This window comes from Eleutherodactylus coqui, chromosome 1 (assembly GCF_035609145.1).
Source record: "Eleutherodactylus coqui strain aEleCoq1 chromosome 1, aEleCoq1.hap1, whole genome shotgun sequence".
Taxonomy (NCBI): domain Eukaryota; kingdom Metazoa; phylum Chordata; class Amphibia; order Anura; family Eleutherodactylidae; genus Eleutherodactylus; species Eleutherodactylus coqui.
In genome coordinates this window covers 233363376-233383043 of record NC_089837.1, presented here as the reverse complement: position 1 = coordinate 233383043, position 19668 = coordinate 233363376, and the positions used below count along the sequence as shown (strand labels likewise).

The following is a 19668-nucleotide window of genomic DNA, read 5'->3' as shown; positions in this document are numbered from 1 at the left end:
GCGTATATTCAATGAACATGAGAAGTTTAATAACTGTGCTGTGTCCCTGCTTATGTGTCACAGAACGTGAGGGTAGCAGAGTTATTATAACTCTTGGAGAGCAGGTATTTTTTTCCCAATTAAGGAAAGCAAATGGCGAAGCCAGCAGTAAAGCGTAGCTGGGTGCGTCTGATTTAGCAATGTTGTTCACGCAGCTCACACGTGTCCACCGCCCTTAGGACGGACAGAGGCTGGACAAATAGATTTGTTTTCAGTTTTTTGGCACCAAAAGGCAGCACTGCGTATATTCAATGAATAATAACTGTGTTGTCGCCCTGCCTATACAATTCTTTCCCTGCAGTATCAATGGAGGGTGCAATGGTCTGCAGAGGCGATTTTGAGAAGCAAAAAAAAATGCAGCACAGCTAACAGCAGCCTGGACAGTACTGCACACGGATAAATATGGCCCTAGAAAGGACCGTTGAGGTTCTTGACGGCTACACTCACTCCTAACACTCTCCCTGCCTATGCAGCACTTCTGTCCCTAATGCCAGGTGCAACGGTCTGCAGAGGCGATTTTGAGAAAAAAAAAATTCCCACTGCTAACAGCAGCCAACACACAGCTATCAGTGGCCCTAATAAGGACCTTTGGGGGGTCTTGAAGCCTACACTAACTACCAATTCTTTCCCTACAGCAGCTCCGGTACAAACAGCACTGTCCCTCATCTAACTCACACCGCATCTGAGGCGAACCGCGGGAGGGGCCGACTTTTATGTTCGGGTGACACCTGATCTTCCCAGCCACTCACAGCAGGGGGGTGGTATAGGGCTTGAACGTCACACGGGGAAGTTGTAATGCCTTCCCTGTCTTTCAATTGGCCAGAAAAGCGCGCTAACGTCTCAGGGAAGGAAGTGAAAATAACCAGAACACCGCATGGTGTTCGTTACGAATAACGAACATCCCGAACACCCTAATATTCGCACGAATATCAAGCTCGGAAGAACACGTTCGCTCATCTCTAATTATAATCTAGAACCCCAAAAGTTACAAAAGAAATATTAGCATAAATAAGGTCTGTATATAATACAGATATTAAGCCCCTAGGGGCCTGGCTTCTTAGTATACCTATTAGAAGGAAAGAAGAGATTGACAAATTACGGACACCAAACTGAGTATTTACTGTATGCCTTAACCCCTTCAGTGGCAGGTTTATTATTACCATGTCATGCCTCACAGGGCAGGTTTTTTAAAGGAGTCAACAATACAATTTAATCTTGCAAGCATTTGAAAGTACTGTACTACTTTGACAGTTGGTATTATGGCAGGGAAATCTCTGGGGCTTGCTGCACTGAGTTTGCAGTAAAAACCCTGGTAGATTTCAGATGACAGCTCAGTGCTCTGCACATTTCAGAACTAGAGCTGTCCAAGGAAATCTTCTAGGGTTTAACTGTATGGTCAGTGCAGCACGTCCCGGAGATTTTCCAGGCGTGCCACTAAAGGGGTTAATTGTAGAAATTTGCTAAAAGGCTCTTCTAGGGACATCATAAAGAATCTGTAGATCATCAAAGGAGCTCAAAGTGCCAAAGTCATATAAATTCTCTAAACAGCACATGCCAAGGTGAAGACAAAAGCTGATGTGGGATTATGCCTTAATGGGGTCTCAGCAGTTATACCAGCAAAGGGGGTTATGGATTTAACTTGCTGCCAAACCCACCTGGCTAGTTTGTGTACAGTGTATAGGGAGTATTAGAGCCAAGAGCCATCAAGGGCATTCCAGTACTGCCACAAAGTATCTAAACCTAATACATGTAACAGTTAGGCCGCCTGCACACGAGCGGAAATCCCGCCGCGGGATTTCCCGCGGGATTTCCGCCGCTGAAAGTTTGCATAGGAGTGCATTAAAATACGCACTCCTATGCAGACGGCCGCGGCATGTCCTAATTTTCTGCGGGGCACGCACTCACCCGGCCGCCGGCCCCGGTCTGCGCATGCGCCGGCTGCGCGGCAGCCGGCACATGAAAGAGCCGGGGCCGCCAGGCGCGGGTGAGTACGCGCTCGTCCCTGCAGGCGCTCGGGTCAGATCGCGCGGCGAGAATTCTCGCTGCCGGATCCGACCTGCTCGTCTGCAGGCGGCTTTAGTGTTCGGAATTTAGAGGTTTGCCATTAATAATCCAAGATCAAATTTACCTTAACTGTCCAGCAAGGGCATAAAAAAAAATCTGGTAAAACTTTTTCCCTTGGGTTTTCGGTTTCTGCAATACAGATAATTTAAATTTTGATCTGCCACCCCACCAAATGAAGAGATGGCAGCTAAGCGAATTAAAGAATAACCTGGGTATGAGCGCAGTTGCATGCTCTAATGTGTGCAAACACTTAGGAAGAATGACATAATGCATATCCATAGCAGTCGGCATTCCATTTTTCTGATATACAGTTCCAAATCCTCTAGATAAACATGCACCTAAATGATAGAATTCAGAATATTTGCAGCCACTGTTGTTCATTCACCAAACTCAATAATAAACTGTATCCTAAGCTCCCCCTAGTGGTGGCCACTTGGAGACAGAATTTATCAGCTAGCTCTATATCTATGCAGAGGATTTGGACTTCTGTTTCACAAAAATGGAAATTTTACTTCTATAAAGCTATGTTAGGACATTTATCAGCACAAAATACTAGTCCCAAAAGGTGGATATTCAATTTACAAGAAAGTACTATAATCACAGCTGTAGTACAGTGTAACTTGGCACTAAATGTGTTAAATTGTGGCACTGAACTTTTTCTTGACTCTTCAATAGCTTTTCAATGGCGAATGTTGTGTTAAAATAATCTAAATTGTTACAGCAAGTTATCAGCATTGGGTTAAACTTTGCTTCATCTGTATGCACAATAACTGAAATGAAATGATACATTAGGAGTAAATAAAATCTTGTAATAATAATAATTTTACAATATTGCTAGTTATCAAACGAGAAGGTCTAGGATTTAGCAAAAACTGAGTAAGTCATCCAAAGAATAGGACCATAATTGAATGTAAAGGGGTTTGTAACTACAGCGCTGGAGTACAGAGATGGATAGTATTAATAACATGTATGCCTTACTACACTGATCTAAGAGGAAAAGAGCCGGATGTGGGAAGAATGTGTTCAGGTTAAATGAGTACAGATTCCCCCTACCATAATTAAGGCAGTTAATATGGAATATAGCTAGAGTATAAAGTATGTAGAAAGGTACAGTCTCAGTGTGGACCTCCATCAGGTCAAAGAGATGGATGGGAGGAATTAAAAAAATCCAGGGATAAAGCTACTGAGGGCTCTTGGAATGGAATTGTTTAGCAATATGCAGCAGAAATCCGCACCGAAATCTGCATGTCTAAATGTAGATCTTGATGCAGAATTGCTGGCTGAATGAAGCCATTATGAATTCAACATCAAAATCCGCATATTAGACATGACACACAATGGCAATGTTACGTTCATTCGGCGCACTAAAGCATCATGCCTCTGTGCGGACACAGGATTGTGTCCATATAAAACCGCAAACAAACTATAGTGTTGCATAGACCAATTGCATCTCTCCAGGCCAAGATGGAAGGACCCCTGTCCCTTACTAATCAGGAAAGTGGGGAACCCGTGCTGACATAGGGAACAGGGTCAGGCATCACCCATCTGACACACACATAGGACATCAGACGTCTGGGGGCTGCACCTGCCCAGGGGTAGGAAGAAACCTGCGGGTCACCAACACCTGTATGGTCACCATACCACGCACTACACAATGCACGCACCCCAGAACACAAGGAGGGGAGGGACAGCAGGTGTCCAGACCGTCTTAAGGGGAGGAGAGAGAGAGACACTACAGACAAGCATGCACACACCAGCTCTGAGTGATAGAAACAGTGATACATAAGGCACTAAAATGACCAGCAATCCCACACCAGAGTTTGCTGGTATTTATCTGCCACAGACCAGGGGGATTGGCTGGTGGAGAATGCCACACCCAGCCAGCTCAATTACCCCCTACCTGTGAAGGTGTGCACAAGGAAGCCTGTAGAACCACTGGTCCCAGATGCACAAGCTTAACAGGCACATTTTGCTGCCAATTTCATCTCATGTGAAAGAGCCCTAACAGAAGAGAATCCTTCAGTATCCCTAGCATCCTGGAATGGAATGAAAGAGAACAAATTGCTGTTTTCCTGTTTTTCACGATTGTATGAGACCCTGAGATCTTTCTCCATTTTTAGGCCATGACACTTATATAACTGCTTATGAGGAATGTTTTTGAATTAATTTCAGTAAAATAGTTCTATTTTTTAAATCTGCCTACTGATGGTAATCTTTGAAAGATAGCATCTTGCACAAAAAATATATGTTAACTTCAACTGTGGACATGATTTATTTGTTACACTTCCGGGGACATGGGGTCTCACAGTCTCCTATGTTTTGTGGTTGACCTTTTTCACAATAATGAACTGGATGTTTACAATAACCTGTTTTTATTAATTTCTAGGCTCTAAGTAATTAAAAAAACATGTAAAAATAATCAATTTTTATATGAGAGTCTCAGAAATATAGAATGGGGAGGGGTCTGTGAGACTCTTCATGTCCACAGTTTAAGGCCTCAGTCACACGGGCGCATTGGCACCCGTACACCGGCGCCTATGCGCCCGTGTGACTGACACCAGCAGACGGACGTACCTGCAGACAGCCGTCTCTCTGCAGCGCTGGAGGAAAGAACATGTGACCGGCTTCATTGCCGGTCATGTGTTCTTTCCTCCGGCGCTGCAGAGAGACGGCCAACTGCAGGTACGTCCGTCTCCTTCCTGCAGACACACGGGTGCATCGGCGCCGGTGTACGGGTGCCGATGCGACCGTGTGACTGAGGCCTAAGGTTAAGGCCCTATTTCTTTATTTTTTACAGTGTTTGCTTATTGACTGCTTTGTTGCTTTGGTTTATCGAGGCCCAGTTGCTGTTCTGTTATTATTTAACAGAGGCGAGCTTACCCAACACATTATCTTGTTTATCAACATCCGCCCTGTATATATAGAGAATGTGTGCCGAGAATATATTGAATGGGCTGAGCCTACTTCATATTTGCTGGGTGATGGTAGTGTTGACACCTGACACCTGGAGATATTGCTTATCCTGGCCCTTTAACTCCCTAGATGCTTCAGACATTTCGGACTGCAGCATCTAAGTGGTTAGAGAGAGAGAGAGAGGGGACTCTCAAGGTACTGAGCGGTTGTTGCAGCAATCCTGTGCTTAACAATACCAAAAGCTTGGCTTAATAGGCTAACACTCACAGGCATAATATACTACAATACAATACTGTCAATATACCATTGAAAATGATAAAAAACAAAACTGAGCGAACAATGGCACTGTTGTGTTTATTTTTTCCATTATACCCCAGCAAAAGTTTCTCAGTATATTATATGGTACATTTAATGGTGCCATTAAAAATACAATTCATCCTGCAAATAACAAGCTGTCATAGAGTTATTTAGTGGGAGAATAAGGAAGTTATGGCTCTTGGGGATAAAAAAAAAACTATAACAAGAGCAATGAAAACAATCTGCATCATTAATTAGTTTTGCCACAAAAACAAGTTATTCCATTATCCATAGAATAGGGGACTACTTGCTGATTGGTGCGGGTCTGACTGCAGGGACTCCCACCTTTCCTGAGAATGGGACTTTGGAGTGTTCCAAAATGAATGGAATAGTGGTCACATGTGCACACATTAATTTCAATGGAACTACCAGTGATACCCAAGTGCTTAAAGTATATAGCATAGAAGTCAGATCTCCACCAATCAGCAAATTATCCCCTATTCTGTGATAATGAAATACAGTTTTTGTGGGTTAAATTGGCTGCTGTGTATACAAAGATTGCTATCTCACTAAAAAGGCAGTTCATAGAGGCATGGATTTTATTCCAGCTGTAATGATCATACACTTCATGCACATCAACCACTAGTGAGAAAAGAGGATTATAATCAGGTAACTGCACACAAATGAGCCTCAAAAGGCATAGAAATCCTCAGCATTATGGTTTAATAATTGTAGCTAGCAATGTACTGTGAGAGATAACTTTGTAGAAATTGATCATTGGATGTTTTGTTTTAGAAGCTGAAATACCCAAAGAGAAGCCATCTGTAGTAACACCCAAGAAAGGTAAGAAATAGCTGCTGGACTAAACAAAAGAATCAGCATAGAACTAATGTTTCTATTTCCATGAAATTAAAAGATTTATTATCTCAGTTGGATACCAGCATTTTTTTTTGCAGAAATCTCCATAATCCTTTAAAACTCATCATTCATAGTTTGTATTTTATAGTATTTCCAGGAAAAGCTGCAGTACATTAACAATGATGATCATCCCATTATTTGTCCACAAAGTAATAGAATTTTGTATTCAGTAATGAAGAATTGCGGAAAACTTATGTTAAATAAAATATATAATCAATGACATGCAATTTGTCAGTTTTTATAAACTTTTCACTTGTTTACTTTTGGTATTTCTAATTCTACAATCCATATAAAAAATACTGGAGAACAATTATTAGGTTGACATGGTATTAGTGTATCTTGACGCCACCACAATTAGAGGTGGAGTCAAGATACAAGGAGTTAGACAGGGGTTTGACGCCCCCTGTTACTGATTGGCTGAAGGGCATTGTTCCCTTTCTCGGGCTCACAGGTCCTTATTTTTTTCCCTGCTCTTACTCTAGCAGCCATCACAGCAGCCACACTTTCACTCTCCTTGCCGCCCTTTTTTCGTGGTTACAGAATTTGCTGCTGGGCCGGCTGTCACCTCCACTGCCTTCGAGCAGACCGCTGTGACTCTCCTTGCTGAAGGTTCCTCCACCCTTTTACGCTGTGAGTGTAGGGGAGCCACAGGAGGACTAAGCGTTACCTCTTACCTTCCTCCATGGTGGCCAGCCTTGGCTACAGGACCTGTGAGGTTACAATGCAAGACAGCCAATCAGTAACAGGAGGCATCAACTCCCTGTCAAACTCATTGTAACTTGACTCCACCTGTGCTTGTGGTGGCGTCAAGATACACTTATACCAGTTGACATCTCCTGCTGCGCATTCATCTCCTTATCATTAGATGGCAGGGGTGTGATGATAGATGACAGCCCTATTGTACTTTTGAGGTTTTTATAAGACAGAGTAGTAACAAGATACAGATAGCTCTTTATGAACCTCAAGAAGGTATTCACATTACTCTGCCCATTTACAGTATTCCCATTCATTGTAAGTGTTGTAAAGCACGCACTTCGGCATTGTCTATATCTTCTTTATACAGTTCACCAGTGTGACTTTACTATGACAGCCCCGGGAAAACTTCATTTTATAGATAAAATATGGCTACAACATAAAAAAAATAAAATGTGAATAAGTAATAATTGTCTGGTAAAATGTAAAATATTTATTTCTACAGCAAAGATTTTGAGAAAGAAGAAACCAAGTATGTCTACAGGTTCTATTGATATTCAGCTGCTAAATACAGCTGAATGCTTACGCCTCACTAACAAAGCTTTGCAGAGTTATCTTATTTGTCATTCATTTAAATCAGGGGAAGAATGAAGCAGGTCATAGGCGTGAGATGCGTCTGCAGCCCGTTGATAGTTGGTAAAGCCTCTCGGCAGTTTCATTCCCTTAGTGGCCATATATATAAGAATAACATCAAATGCTACTAAAATAAAGTGGATCAGCCAATGATCTGCACAGTAATATCTTTTAGCTATGGCCAGCTTGAGAGTCATCTGGCTTCCCAAGCAATAAAGGTTCTGTCATTTAGCGTGGTTTCACACACAGCCTTTTTTTGGAAGATGTCCACTGTAGTTTTTGAGCCAAATCCAGAAGATCCTGTAAGCTGTCGTCCTTCCTTCATATTTCCCATTGCTTTTGAATCTATTTCAGCATAATGGGGCTATCTTTCAAAAAGCAGCTTGAGTCCTACAGACTGTTTTTGTTTTCGCTCTATTTAAGACTTTCAAGGTATTAATTCTTTCCATCATGAATTTTGTTGGTTTTCTAGGTCTTATGCCTTCCTCACACATGAATGCGCCAAAGCGTTCATGTGTGCGCTAAACGCATAAAAGTAGAGCAGACTCTGTTCGAAAATCGTGATGCTGAGAAGCGCCGCGATACAGCGGCTATCTGAGGCTGTGTAAGAGGCTCCATTAAAAACAATGGGAGTATCTGACAACGTTTAGCGCTGCGCTAAAGGCATAGCGCTAAATGCTGAAAGAAAGGTCTGTTTGAGGGAGGCTTTAGGCCCAATGTCCCTGGGTGGATTTATTACGGAATCCATACGGGGGACCCACGCGGACGATCCACAGTTCAAGCTGCCCATAGAGAAACATGGGCGTCCGCAGCTGAATTAAAGCATGTGGATTTCTTTTGCAAACCTTTCAGTCTGGAAAACAAATTGCAGCATGCTCCCACACGAATGGCTTCCATAGAAGTCAATGGAAGCCATCCGATCCACGGCCCATCCGCAATTGAATTGCAGATGGGCTGCAGATTCTGCAGGAAAGCAGGAGTTTAAAAAAAGCTTCATTGCGCACATTCAGCGGTGCTCCGGCCGGCACTTCCGCACACATCCGCAGTGAAGAAAATAGAGGACCCGGACAGGTCAGCAGAAGACCTGGTGGATAAACAGTGTCCTTGGCCGTGGGCAGGGTCGGATTCCGCTGAGTTTTGTAAAACTTATTGAGTTTTACAAATCCTCCCCTCCACATGCGAAAAGTAGTAAAAACAATTTACAATATGGGGCTCGTAGGCTCAAAATATTTCACTAGTATCCTGCCGCCAGTGTGCTTTGTTGCTCTTACTAGGCTGCTGTGATGTTACCATCTAATGAAATCACTCCCAGTGTCCATATTGTGCATCACTATGCTTGAAACATTACTGCAGAACTGCTATGGTCTGTTTTTGTCTGGCTTAAAATGTAACTAAGCCTTCAAACATACTTTTGACATGTCAGTATGACTGACAGCAATCGATAAAAGAAAGGGGAAGAATCACTCTTCTGAGCACTGGTACTTTTCAGCACTCTTTGGAACAGTATATAAGCTCACTAGAAAGTCTAAGGGCCCTTTTATACAAAAACGATTATCGTTCAAAAAACCGTTGGATTGTGAAAATCTGAATGATAATTGTTCAGTGTAAACACGGCCAATGATTGAATGACAAACAATTTGTTCAGTTATTGTTCATCATTCATGTTACACAGGCATAAAAATGATCATTCACTTATTACGTAATATAGCGAATGGCTAAATGATCAGCGAATTACATTTCAGCAATTTATATACATATAAAAACTGAAAAAGTGAACAAGGAAACTATGTCATTATTCACTCGTGCAAACGATTTATTGCTCCAGGTGAAAGAATCCTGTGAGTCCAAACACTGCTTGCCAATCACATCTGAAGGCTACCAACACTTGACTACAATGCATTTGGAAAGTCTTCAGACCCTTTTGCTGTTTTTACATTTTGTTATGTTGTGGCCTTGTGCAAATTTAAAAAAAAAAAAGCTCAAGTTTTTCCCCATCATTCTCCACTCAATACCCCATAATGACAAAGTGAAAACAAAATGTTGGAAATCTTTGCATTTTTTTAAATGAAAAATTAATGTTTTGCATGGACATAATTATTCACATCCTTGGTATGACACTTAAAATTCCAGGAGTCTACCTGTAGTCAATTCAGTTGATTTGACTTCATTTTAAAAGACACATCTCTGCTAAGCGACGTGTAAACCACGCTGCTGACATGTAGAGATTCTGCACATGAATTGGCTGCCCCTAGCTCCACAGAGCAGCCCGTTCACATGTCCATGGTCCAGGCAGCATGCTTCCATGCCTCCCATAAGAGCCTATGGAAAGCACCCTGGACAGCGTGCACCACAGAGCTGACAGGTGAGTCGGCACTCACTGTTTGTTATTTTTTAGAAGATTCTGCACTTCTAAAAAGGGTCCGTATGAGCGTTTCCATAACAACCTATGCTGTAGCAGCATGTAAAACCACGCTCTTCTGACCGAGCCCTAAAGGTTTTTGAAGGTTTAGTAATGATTTAACTTTCAATTTATTTCTATCTAAAACAGATATATAAGTAAGACACATGTTTTAGTAGCAGTGGTATAAAGAAGGCATTATAAGGAAAAACCTCCTAAGTCACTGACAACTACCCTAGAAGTCACAGGACTTGTACCCTAAATACCAGACTATATGCCCCAAAGAGTGCCAGCAGTCAAATATTATAGCCCATACCAAAAGCAGTCAGTAGGGGAGTGCTGTTTAGATTTTAAAAAATGTAAATGGGAAGATAGAACAATACCTCTGCAGCGCCACCTTGTGGAAGGCAGCATTCTTGCAAGTCAATATTAGATTTTTTAAACAAGTCTTGTAACAAAGACTGGGAATTGAAAGACATTTGGAGATTATTATCACATCATTAAATAATGAATTCAGTATTTTTAATCTTCTTGAAAATAAAGAAATATTCCTGTACTTGTGTGGTAGCAAAAAGCATCATTTCAAATCCTATGAGTATTTAATTACAGAAAGGTTTTTTTGAAATGTTAAAAAATAATTAAATGAAAAATAGAAAATTCGTGATCAGGTATGGGAAGCACATTGTGTAAGCAGCTGCTTATCGGGCCTCGTCTGGTATTGCTTCAAGGAGATTCATGTCCATTTTGTTATCATTAACAGATACTCTTTCCATTGTTCTCATCCTTCAATGTTGAAACATTTTATTATCATCATAAAATAATTATTTCCTTTTCTGTAAAAAAAGGAAATCCTTCTCAAATCTTCACCAGTAAAAAACCCTAAATCCATGAAGTATATAGTTACTGTAAAATATATGACTGACCTATTTCTTCTTTTCTACAGAGGAGCCAGAACCATCACTAGTTAAAGGTAGGAATAATGTATTTGTAGTCTGAACAGATGCTACTGTGTATATTAGCAGTGCCAAAGCCTTAACACAATGCACAAAAAAACCTTAGCAGACAGGACTATCACCTGCAGCTCCAAGGCTTGTAAACTTTTATCATGACATCAATATTACCGAACTTCCAATGCTTTTAGGATGTTGTGAAAGTTAATTTTCATTATTTTTGCAATTTGCATTTTTGATAGAAATTTTGATAGCTGTACCAAAACTCGTAAGATGCAAAAAATAACTCACTAAAAGTTTACTTTTTTTTTTTTAAAACAATTTGAGGGAAAAAAATTGTACTTAGATATTGTTTCTTACAGAAAAATAACTTTTAGAGGAATCTAGTCAGACTACTTGTTATACTATTGGAGTAGTGACATAATGAAGTGCTGGGGCATAGTCAGAGTCCAGGACAACTGAGTAAGCTCAAAGAAGAACTGCATAATGTCAGACAAGCCATTTGGCTTGTGAGAATTTCATGGTTCTTCAAAAATAAGTATACAAAAATGTAAAAGTGGATCTTAAAGTTAAAACTTGTACACAGATGATGTCCATGACGGTTCTGAGATGTCAGTAAATGACACCTGATTTAAATTATTGGAGGACTTTTACGTATCAATAAAGACATGCCATTTTTTCTCTAGGTCACAACCTTTGTCTAGAGAGGCACAAAACACATATTAAATGTGGTGCAAGGCATGTACATCAGGTCTTTTTTTTGGAGGGGTGGGGGGAGCCAGAATTTTTACACATTTAGCTTAGCATAGCTCTGCTCACATCGCCATTGGCGGCCTCCAGCTTAGATGTCACTCAGAGTGCCGGACAAAATAGTGGAGCTGCTCTATGTTGTCTTGGAAAATGCCAAGCGGCACAACAGAAACCCAAAGTAGGCTCTTTTCAGAGGTGTATGTGCCTGTCTTATGCCAGATACAGCCCAACAATGAAAAGTATGCATGCATATACTGCTCTTTTCTTTGTTGTAAATACTACACCTGACAAAATATAAAACTTACCCTATCTTTCCCACACAAACTCCTGTGCTATTAGAGTTTGAACTGCGGGTGGAAGAAAAAAACCTTGTTCATGCGCAACTAAGCCCACAGCGGTTAGCGTAGTTGCACATACGGCCGTGTCAGACCGCCCTAATCAGAGTATTTTCCTTTGTGTATCAAATCCTCATCACTTTCAAGATCCTCGTTCATTATGAGCGTATGAGGACATTCTTATTTACAGTCCAGGCAGCAAACCCATAAATAAATAGCTCGTCCTTCTCTTAGCTGAGTAGGGGATAATACTGTAGCCAGTCTAGACAATCCTCTATGAGCTAAATACATAGTAGCAGATTCACATATCTCTCTTCTAAGTTGTTACAACATATCAGGCGTGAGTCCAAGGTTTGTTTAGCTCACAGGGCATTGTCTAGGTTTATATAATTGTATCCATTTCTCAGCTGAGAGCAGGACTTGGTAGTCTATGTAGACAAGAATATCCACTGACTGCAATCGAATAGCTTACAAAATCATGAGGAATTATGTTCATGTGTTTATTCCATTGTGTGACCAATCAAAGAGTGATTTTAGATCAATTTATCATTTGTACGAGCGAACAATATCAGAGTCCGCTCGCTCACTTGTGCAGCCTGTTTATACAAGCAGATAAATAATTTGCTCGTTCACTTGCTAAATCATTCAGTCGTTCACTGTATAAGTCAATGAGAACAACTGAACAATTGGTAGTTAAACCGAGTGATTAACTGTTGGGTCTGTTACCAGTGTTTGCCACCCTCTTGCTGTTCTGGGAAGAAGGGGCGTCACTCTGCTCCTTCTGTATAAACGTACTTCCACTTTTTATCAGCACTGCACTAATTAACCCTGCTCAGTAGTCATAGCCCAGCTGCTACTTAATTGGTAATTACCTATCTTTTTAGCTGAGCTGGGAATCCTCCATCTTTGCCTCAGTATTGTTGTGTGTTTGTTTTAGACACATAGCACATCTAGATTGCCTGTCTCAGTACTGTCCTATTTGATCCTCAATCTGTTTATTCTGTATGTTCTTTGCCTTGTGTTTTAGCCTGTGTGTGCGTTTGTCCATTTCCTTCCAGTCTGTGCATTGTTCCCGTGTCTGTGGTAAGTCAGTCCTGTTCTGTGTTCTGTGTGTCCTGTGTTCAGTACATCGTCCCTGTGTCCTGTCAGGGATAGTTAGCTCCGAGGTTCCAGTGTGGGGCCGTTCTTATCAGGACGCCTACCCTGTTTTTAGGCAGTGGTCTTCCCATCTTCCTGATTAGCAAAGGGCAAGATTCCCCATCTGAGATTACCTTGCAACTGAGGTCAGCTGACAGCCACACCAGGTCTGGTCCAAAAGCCAGGCTGGTAGGTTAGCACAGTGGGTGCACTTTCACTATTCGTAACATTAGTGAACAAGCCAGCAATAATGTTCATGCTTGCATGAAATGAATGATGAATGATAAACGAACAAATTGTCAATCATCGTTCAATCATTGGTAGTGTTTACACTGAGTGATTATTGTTCAAATTCCCAATTTTTGAATGCTAATCGTTCCGTCTACATGCACCTTAAAAGTTGCATTAACAGATAAAGCATATTATGCATAATAAATGTGTAACATATAAACTGTTATTTCATACATTCATTCTTTGTTATATGCATATCACATAGCAAAATGTGTTTTTTTTCCCAGCAAAAATTTCTAAACTGAAGAAAACACGTATGTCAGCCACACTCAGTAATGTAGTGTACAGCTTCTTGTTGCTACTTAGCGCTTAGCTCTTGCTAACACAATTGCTGAATTCTGTGCATTAAAGGCTTCTTCAGACGGGAGTATTTGGGTGCAATACACAGAGAATAAAACCCATTGATGTCAATGCGTTCTTTCACATGAACAATTTTTTTGCATGCATTTCAGTCACATGCAAAAAAATAGGAGCTGCTCTATCTATCTGCATATTTGCACACCGAAGGTCCCCATAGAAATCTATGGGAGATACACAAATGTATACACAATATGCAAGGGGATACGTGAAACATTGTACAAAACTGTAGAGAAAAGAACACATCTAGACCTCATTAGGCTACATAGCCTTTTAAAAAAGAATGTGGGGGTGTCACATGCGCATATGAACACATCCTGCATACGCGATAAAGTACAGCACAATGCATAAAAATGCGGGCAAATTAACCTCTTTCTACATATTTGCACCAACGCTCATCTGAAGAAGCCATAAGACCAGCTTCACACAGATGTATTTGTGTGTGTATATGCATATGCAAAAATTTGCGCACACAATATGTAATTGATTTTCATGGGTCCGCTCTCATTCCCCTTTTTTTGTGTGCACTAAAAAAATAGGACACGCTCTATTTGTGTGCGCATTTGCACAAGGTTCCCCGTGGGAGTTTATGTAAGGTGTGCAAAAGTGCATTGCGCTGCACATTTACATGAAAAAAGCAACACATCTGGACCTCATTAGGCTAAATATAGCTTTTAAAATCACGGTTGGGGGTGTCCCGCACCCATGTAAACATGACCTGCATGCACAAAAAAGTACAGTAAAAGGTGCCGATACGTGTGAATAGGTGTCTCGTTCACAATGCAAAAGTGTTGCGCTGAAGTGTGCACAATTACGTATACGCTCCTCTAAAGCAGCCCTAAAGTTAGCTTTGTATGAATGCTGATTGCTGCAGATAATTTAGAATTGTCCATCCTTATTCAATAAGGAAATATTAAACACCCTCCAAACAATATGGTTTTTGTGGGGTTTTATTTGCCACTTGTCACGCATTTTTTGGCTCAGTGGCATTTTTGTAGTTGCAGTAGGCTGTATTTTTCATTTATTTTTTGCATGGAATCCTCTGCAACACATTAAAAAACACCCAACATGATATTACCAATGCGTGAGTAAAAAAATGCCACCTATAACAAAAAACACATGTACCAGTACTTCCTGTAGCGCCTCCATACTGGTTTGTGCCCAACATTTTTCTATAGTGTCAATAAGCAAACAAAGATTATTATATTTTAACTATTTCTTGTTTTCGTTTATAGAAGAGAAACCAAAGGAGAAAAAGCCTATCCAAGTAAAAGAAGGTGAGAACAATATATAGATGCTCTGTTATGGAAAACAGGGGTCATGGAAGGAGCCTTATGGGACCTTTCCAGACAGCTTTTTAAAGGAAACCTGTCACTTCGCGTCAAACTCATTTTCACCGAGGGCCACATAAGCCTTATGGTTGCCGATTCTAATTGTTAATTGTAAGACAGTATAATAAAAGTGAACCCCACAGTGGCACGATTGGTAATAAGGTCCCCCATAGTGGCCAGTGGTGCACACTAATATATATATATATATATATATATATATATATATACACACACAAATACACACACACAGGCGCACACTATTATATATATATATATATATATATATATATATATATAAATATATATACATATACACAATACATATATACGCACAGATGCACACTATTATACACATACATGCACAGACGCACACTATTACACACATACATGCACAGATACTATTATACACATACATGCACAGATGCACACTATTATACACATGCATGCACACAGACGCACAGTATTATACACATACATGCACACAGACGCACAGTATTATACACATACATGCACACAGATGCACACTATTATACACATGCATGAACAGACGCACGCCAATATACACATACATGCACAGACGCACACTATTATACACATGCATGCACAGACGCACACTATTATACACATATATGCACACAGACGCACACTATTATACACATACATGCATACAGACGCGCACACATACGCACAGACACACACATTATATATATATATATTTATATTTTTATGTATATATATATATATATATATATATATATATATATATATATATATTATACACACACACACATACATACATATGCACAGAAGGACACTTCTGCATTGTTATACACATTTTTATACTTACCTGCATCCAATGTGGTCTCACTGGCAGGTATACCAGCTGCTCTCTTCTTGAGGCCCTCCTGCATACTTGGGCCCCTGATGTCTCCCCAGGCCTGCAGCCATGAATAGACTTAGGGCCAGTGAGAGGAGGTCAGCGCTGACCAGGCTCTCACTCCGCAGCTGTTCCTCCTCAGCGTCGCTCTCCTTGCTGCAGAGATCATGTTCTTTGCACTCTTCTTCCCTCCTCCGCGGCCGTTGTCAGTCTGCTATCGGCACTCCTCTATTACTGTCTGCACTAGACAGAACAAGCCGAGAGAAGATCGCCTACTGACAGCAGCACGGAGGGTGAGGGAACTTTTTGCACAGCCGGCGAGCCACAGAAAATGAGGTGGCGGGACGGATTTGGCCCGCGGGCCTCGTGTTTGGATCTATCTCATATCTATCTATTTCCTATCTATCTATCTATCTATCTATCTATCTCATATCTATCTATTAGAGATGAGCGAACACCAAAATGTTCGGGTGTTCGTTATTCGAAACGAACTTCCAGTGATGTTCGAGGGTTCGTTTCGAATAACGAACCCCATTGAAGTCAATGGGCGACCAGAGCATTTTTGTATTTCGCCGATGCTCGCTAAGGTTTTCATGTGTGAAAATCTGGGCAATTCAACAAAGTGATGGGAACGACACAGCAACGGATAGGGCAGGCGAGGGGCTACGTGTTGGGCTGCATCTCAAGTTCACAGGTCCCACTATTAAGCCACAATAGCGGCAAGAGTGGGACCCCCCCCCCCTCCCAAAAACTTTTACTTCTGAAAAGCCCTCATTAGCATGGCATACCTTTGCTAAGCACCACACTAGCTACAACAAAGCACAATCACTGCCTGGATGACACTCATGTCTATTTAGAAGTGCGTCTGCCATGAGGAGGAACCGCAGGCACACACTGCAGAGGGTTGGCACGGCTAGGCAGCGACCCTCTTTAAAAGGGGCGGGGCGATAGCCCACAATGCTGTACAGAAGCAATGAGAAATAGAATCCTGTGCCACCGCCATCAGGAGCTGCACACGTGGGCATAGCAATGGGGAACCTATGTGCCACACACTATTCATTCTGTCAAGGTGTCTGCATGCCCCAGTCAGACTGGTAATATGTACCTTAACAGTAACCGCGTTGGTGGTAATGTGGTGGTGACTGCGGACCTAGTAGCGCGGTTTTATTTTGTTGGTTTTCGGAATGTGGCCAGGATTAAGTGGGCCATGGCGGGGGGATGGTGGGGGGGCTCTCTTGTAGTGTCGGTAAAGGTGAAATTCTTGGACTGCCACCAGACGAACCAATGCAAAGGCATTTGCCAAGAATGTTTCCCTGTTGGAGGAGGAGGGGGATGTTTTTGAGGCACTACGTGTCCTCTCCACGTGTCCGTGGTTATATGCACCTTAACAGTAACCGCGTTGGTGGTAATGTGGTGGTGACTGCGGACCTTGTAGCGCGGTTTTATTTTGTTGGTTTTCGGAATGTGGCCAGGATTAAGTGGGCCGTGGCGGGGGGATGGTGGGGGGGCTCTCTTGTAGTGTCGGTAAAGGTGAAATTCTTGGACTGCCACCAGACGAACCAATGCAAAGGCATTTGCCAAGAATGTTTTCCCTGTTGGAGGAGGAGGGGGATGTTTTTGAGGCACTACGTGTCCTCTCCACGTGTCCGTGGTTATATGCACCTTAACAGTAACCGCGTTGGTGGGAAATGGCCTTGCCGCCATCATGTCTTTGGGAAGCCTCTGTTTCCACACCCCAGAGACATACCATTAGCAGCGGTATAGGCAGAGCCCATAATTCGTAACATTTCAGCCGTAGCATTCGGACAGGCCCCACTAACATATCACTAGCAGCATTATAGGAGGAGCGCAGTCTTCGTTCCATGTCAGCAATAGTAGCACTCAAGACAGGCCCCAGTAACAATTCCGAAGCAGCAGTATAGCGGGAGCGCAGTCTTCGTTCCATGTCAGCAATAGTAGCACTCAAGACAGGCCCCAGTAACAATTCCGAAGCAGCAGTATAGCGGGAGCGCAGTCTTCGTTCCATGTCAGCAATAGTAGCACTCAAGACAGGCCCCAGTAACAATTCCGAAGCAGCAGTATAGCGGGAGCGCAGTCTTCGTTCCATGTCAGCAATAGTAGCACTCAAGACAGGCCCCAGTAACAATTCCGAAGCAGCAGTATAGCGGGAGCGCAGTCTTCGTTCCATGTCAGCAATAGTAGCACTCAAGACAGGCCCCAGTAACAATTCTGAAGCAGCAGTATAGTGGGAGCGCAGTCTTAGTTCCATTTCAGTAGCCTTAGTATAGCCAAGGCCCAAGTTACATTTATGTAGCTAAAGTGTAGGCCAACCCCACACACACTTCTGTACCATGAGTGCAGGCGAAGAACATACAAATTGCTATGATTACACTGTAGGTGAGGGCCCCAAAAAATTGGTGTACCAACAGTACTAATGTACCTCAGTAAACATTGGCCATGCCCAACCAAGATGGCAGGTGAAACCCATTAATCGCTTTGGTTAATGTGGCTTAAGTGGTAACTAGGCCTGGAGGCAGCCCAGTTTAACGAAAAATTGGTTCAAGTTAAAGTTTCAACGCTTTTAAGAGCATTGAAACATATAAAAATTGTTTCGAAAAATTAGATGAGTGAGCCTTGTGGCCCTAAGAAAAATTGCCCGTTCAGCGTGATTACGTGAGGTTTCAGGAGGAGGAGCAGGAGGAGGATGAGGAATATTAGACACAGATTGATGAAGCAGAAATGTCCCCGTTTTGGATGGTGAGAGAGAACGTAGCTTCCATCCGCGGGTGCAGCCTACGTAATGCTTACGTATCGCTGCTGTCCGCTGGTGGAGAAGAGAAGTCTGGGGAAATCCAGGCTTTGTTCATCTTGATGAGTGTTAGCCTGTCGGCACTGTCGGTTGACAGGCGGGTACGCTTATCTGTGATGATTCCCCCAGCTGCACTAAACACCCTTTCCGACAAGACGCTAGCCGCAGGACAAGCAAGCACCTCCAGGGCATACAGCGTTCAGGCCACGTGTCCAGCTTCGACACCCAGTAGTTGTAGGTGGCAGAGGCGTCACGGAGGACGGTCGTGCGATCGGCTACGTACTCCCTCGCCATCCTTTTACAGTGCTCCCGCCGACTCAGCCTTGACTGGGGAGCGGTGACACAGTCTTGGTGGGGAGCCATAAAGCTGTCCAGGCCCTTAAAGACTGTTGCACTGCCTGGGATGTACATGCTGCTCGATCTCCGCACCTCCCCTGCTACCTTGCCCTCGGTACTGCGCCTTCTGCCACTAGCGCTGTCGGCTGGGAATTTTACCATCAGCTTGTCCGCAAGGGTCCTGTGGTATAGCAACACTCTCGAACCCCTTTCCTCTTCGGGAATGAGAGTGGGCAGATTCTCCTTATAGCGTGGGTCGAGCAGTGTGTACACCCAGTAATCCGTTGTGGCCAGAATGCGTGCAACGCGAGGATCACGAGAAAGGCATCCTAACATGAAGTCAGCCATGTGTGCCAGGGTACCAGTACGCAACACATGGCTGTCTTCACTAGGAAGATCACTTTCAGGATCCTCCTCCTCCTCCTCCTCCTCAGGCCATACACGCTGAAAGGATGACAGGCAATCAGCCGGTGTACCGTCAGCAGCGGGCCAAGCTGTCTCTTCCCCCTCCTCCTCATCCTCCTCATGCTCCTCATCCTC

The 19668-nt window shown here is 42.6% G+C and overlaps 1 protein-coding gene across 26 annotated transcripts in view; it reads left to right on the top strand.

Moving 5' to 3' along the window:
- The window catches only part of TRDN (triadin), a 630780-nt gene that overhangs the window by 313664 nt on the left and 297448 nt on the right, over positions 1–19668 (top strand). For 21 of the 26 annotated variants that reach the window (XR_010793132.1, XM_066606567.1, XM_066606610.1 and 18 more), the window contains 5 exons: positions 6109–6156; positions 7430–7456; positions 10899–10925; positions 13646–13672; positions 15011–15052. Coding sequence is in view for 25 of the 26 variants with exons in the window: in XM_066606567.1 (XP_066462664.1) it covers positions 6109–6156; positions 7430–7456; positions 10899–10925; positions 13646–13672; positions 15011–15052 (171 nt within the window). In the remaining variant the exon portion in view is untranslated. The remainder of the gene's footprint in view (positions 1–6108; positions 6157–7429; positions 7457–10898; positions 10926–13645; positions 13673–15010; positions 15053–19668) is intronic. The other 5 variants (XM_066606619.1, XM_066606517.1, XM_066606656.1 and 2 more) reach the window with 3 other exon arrangements.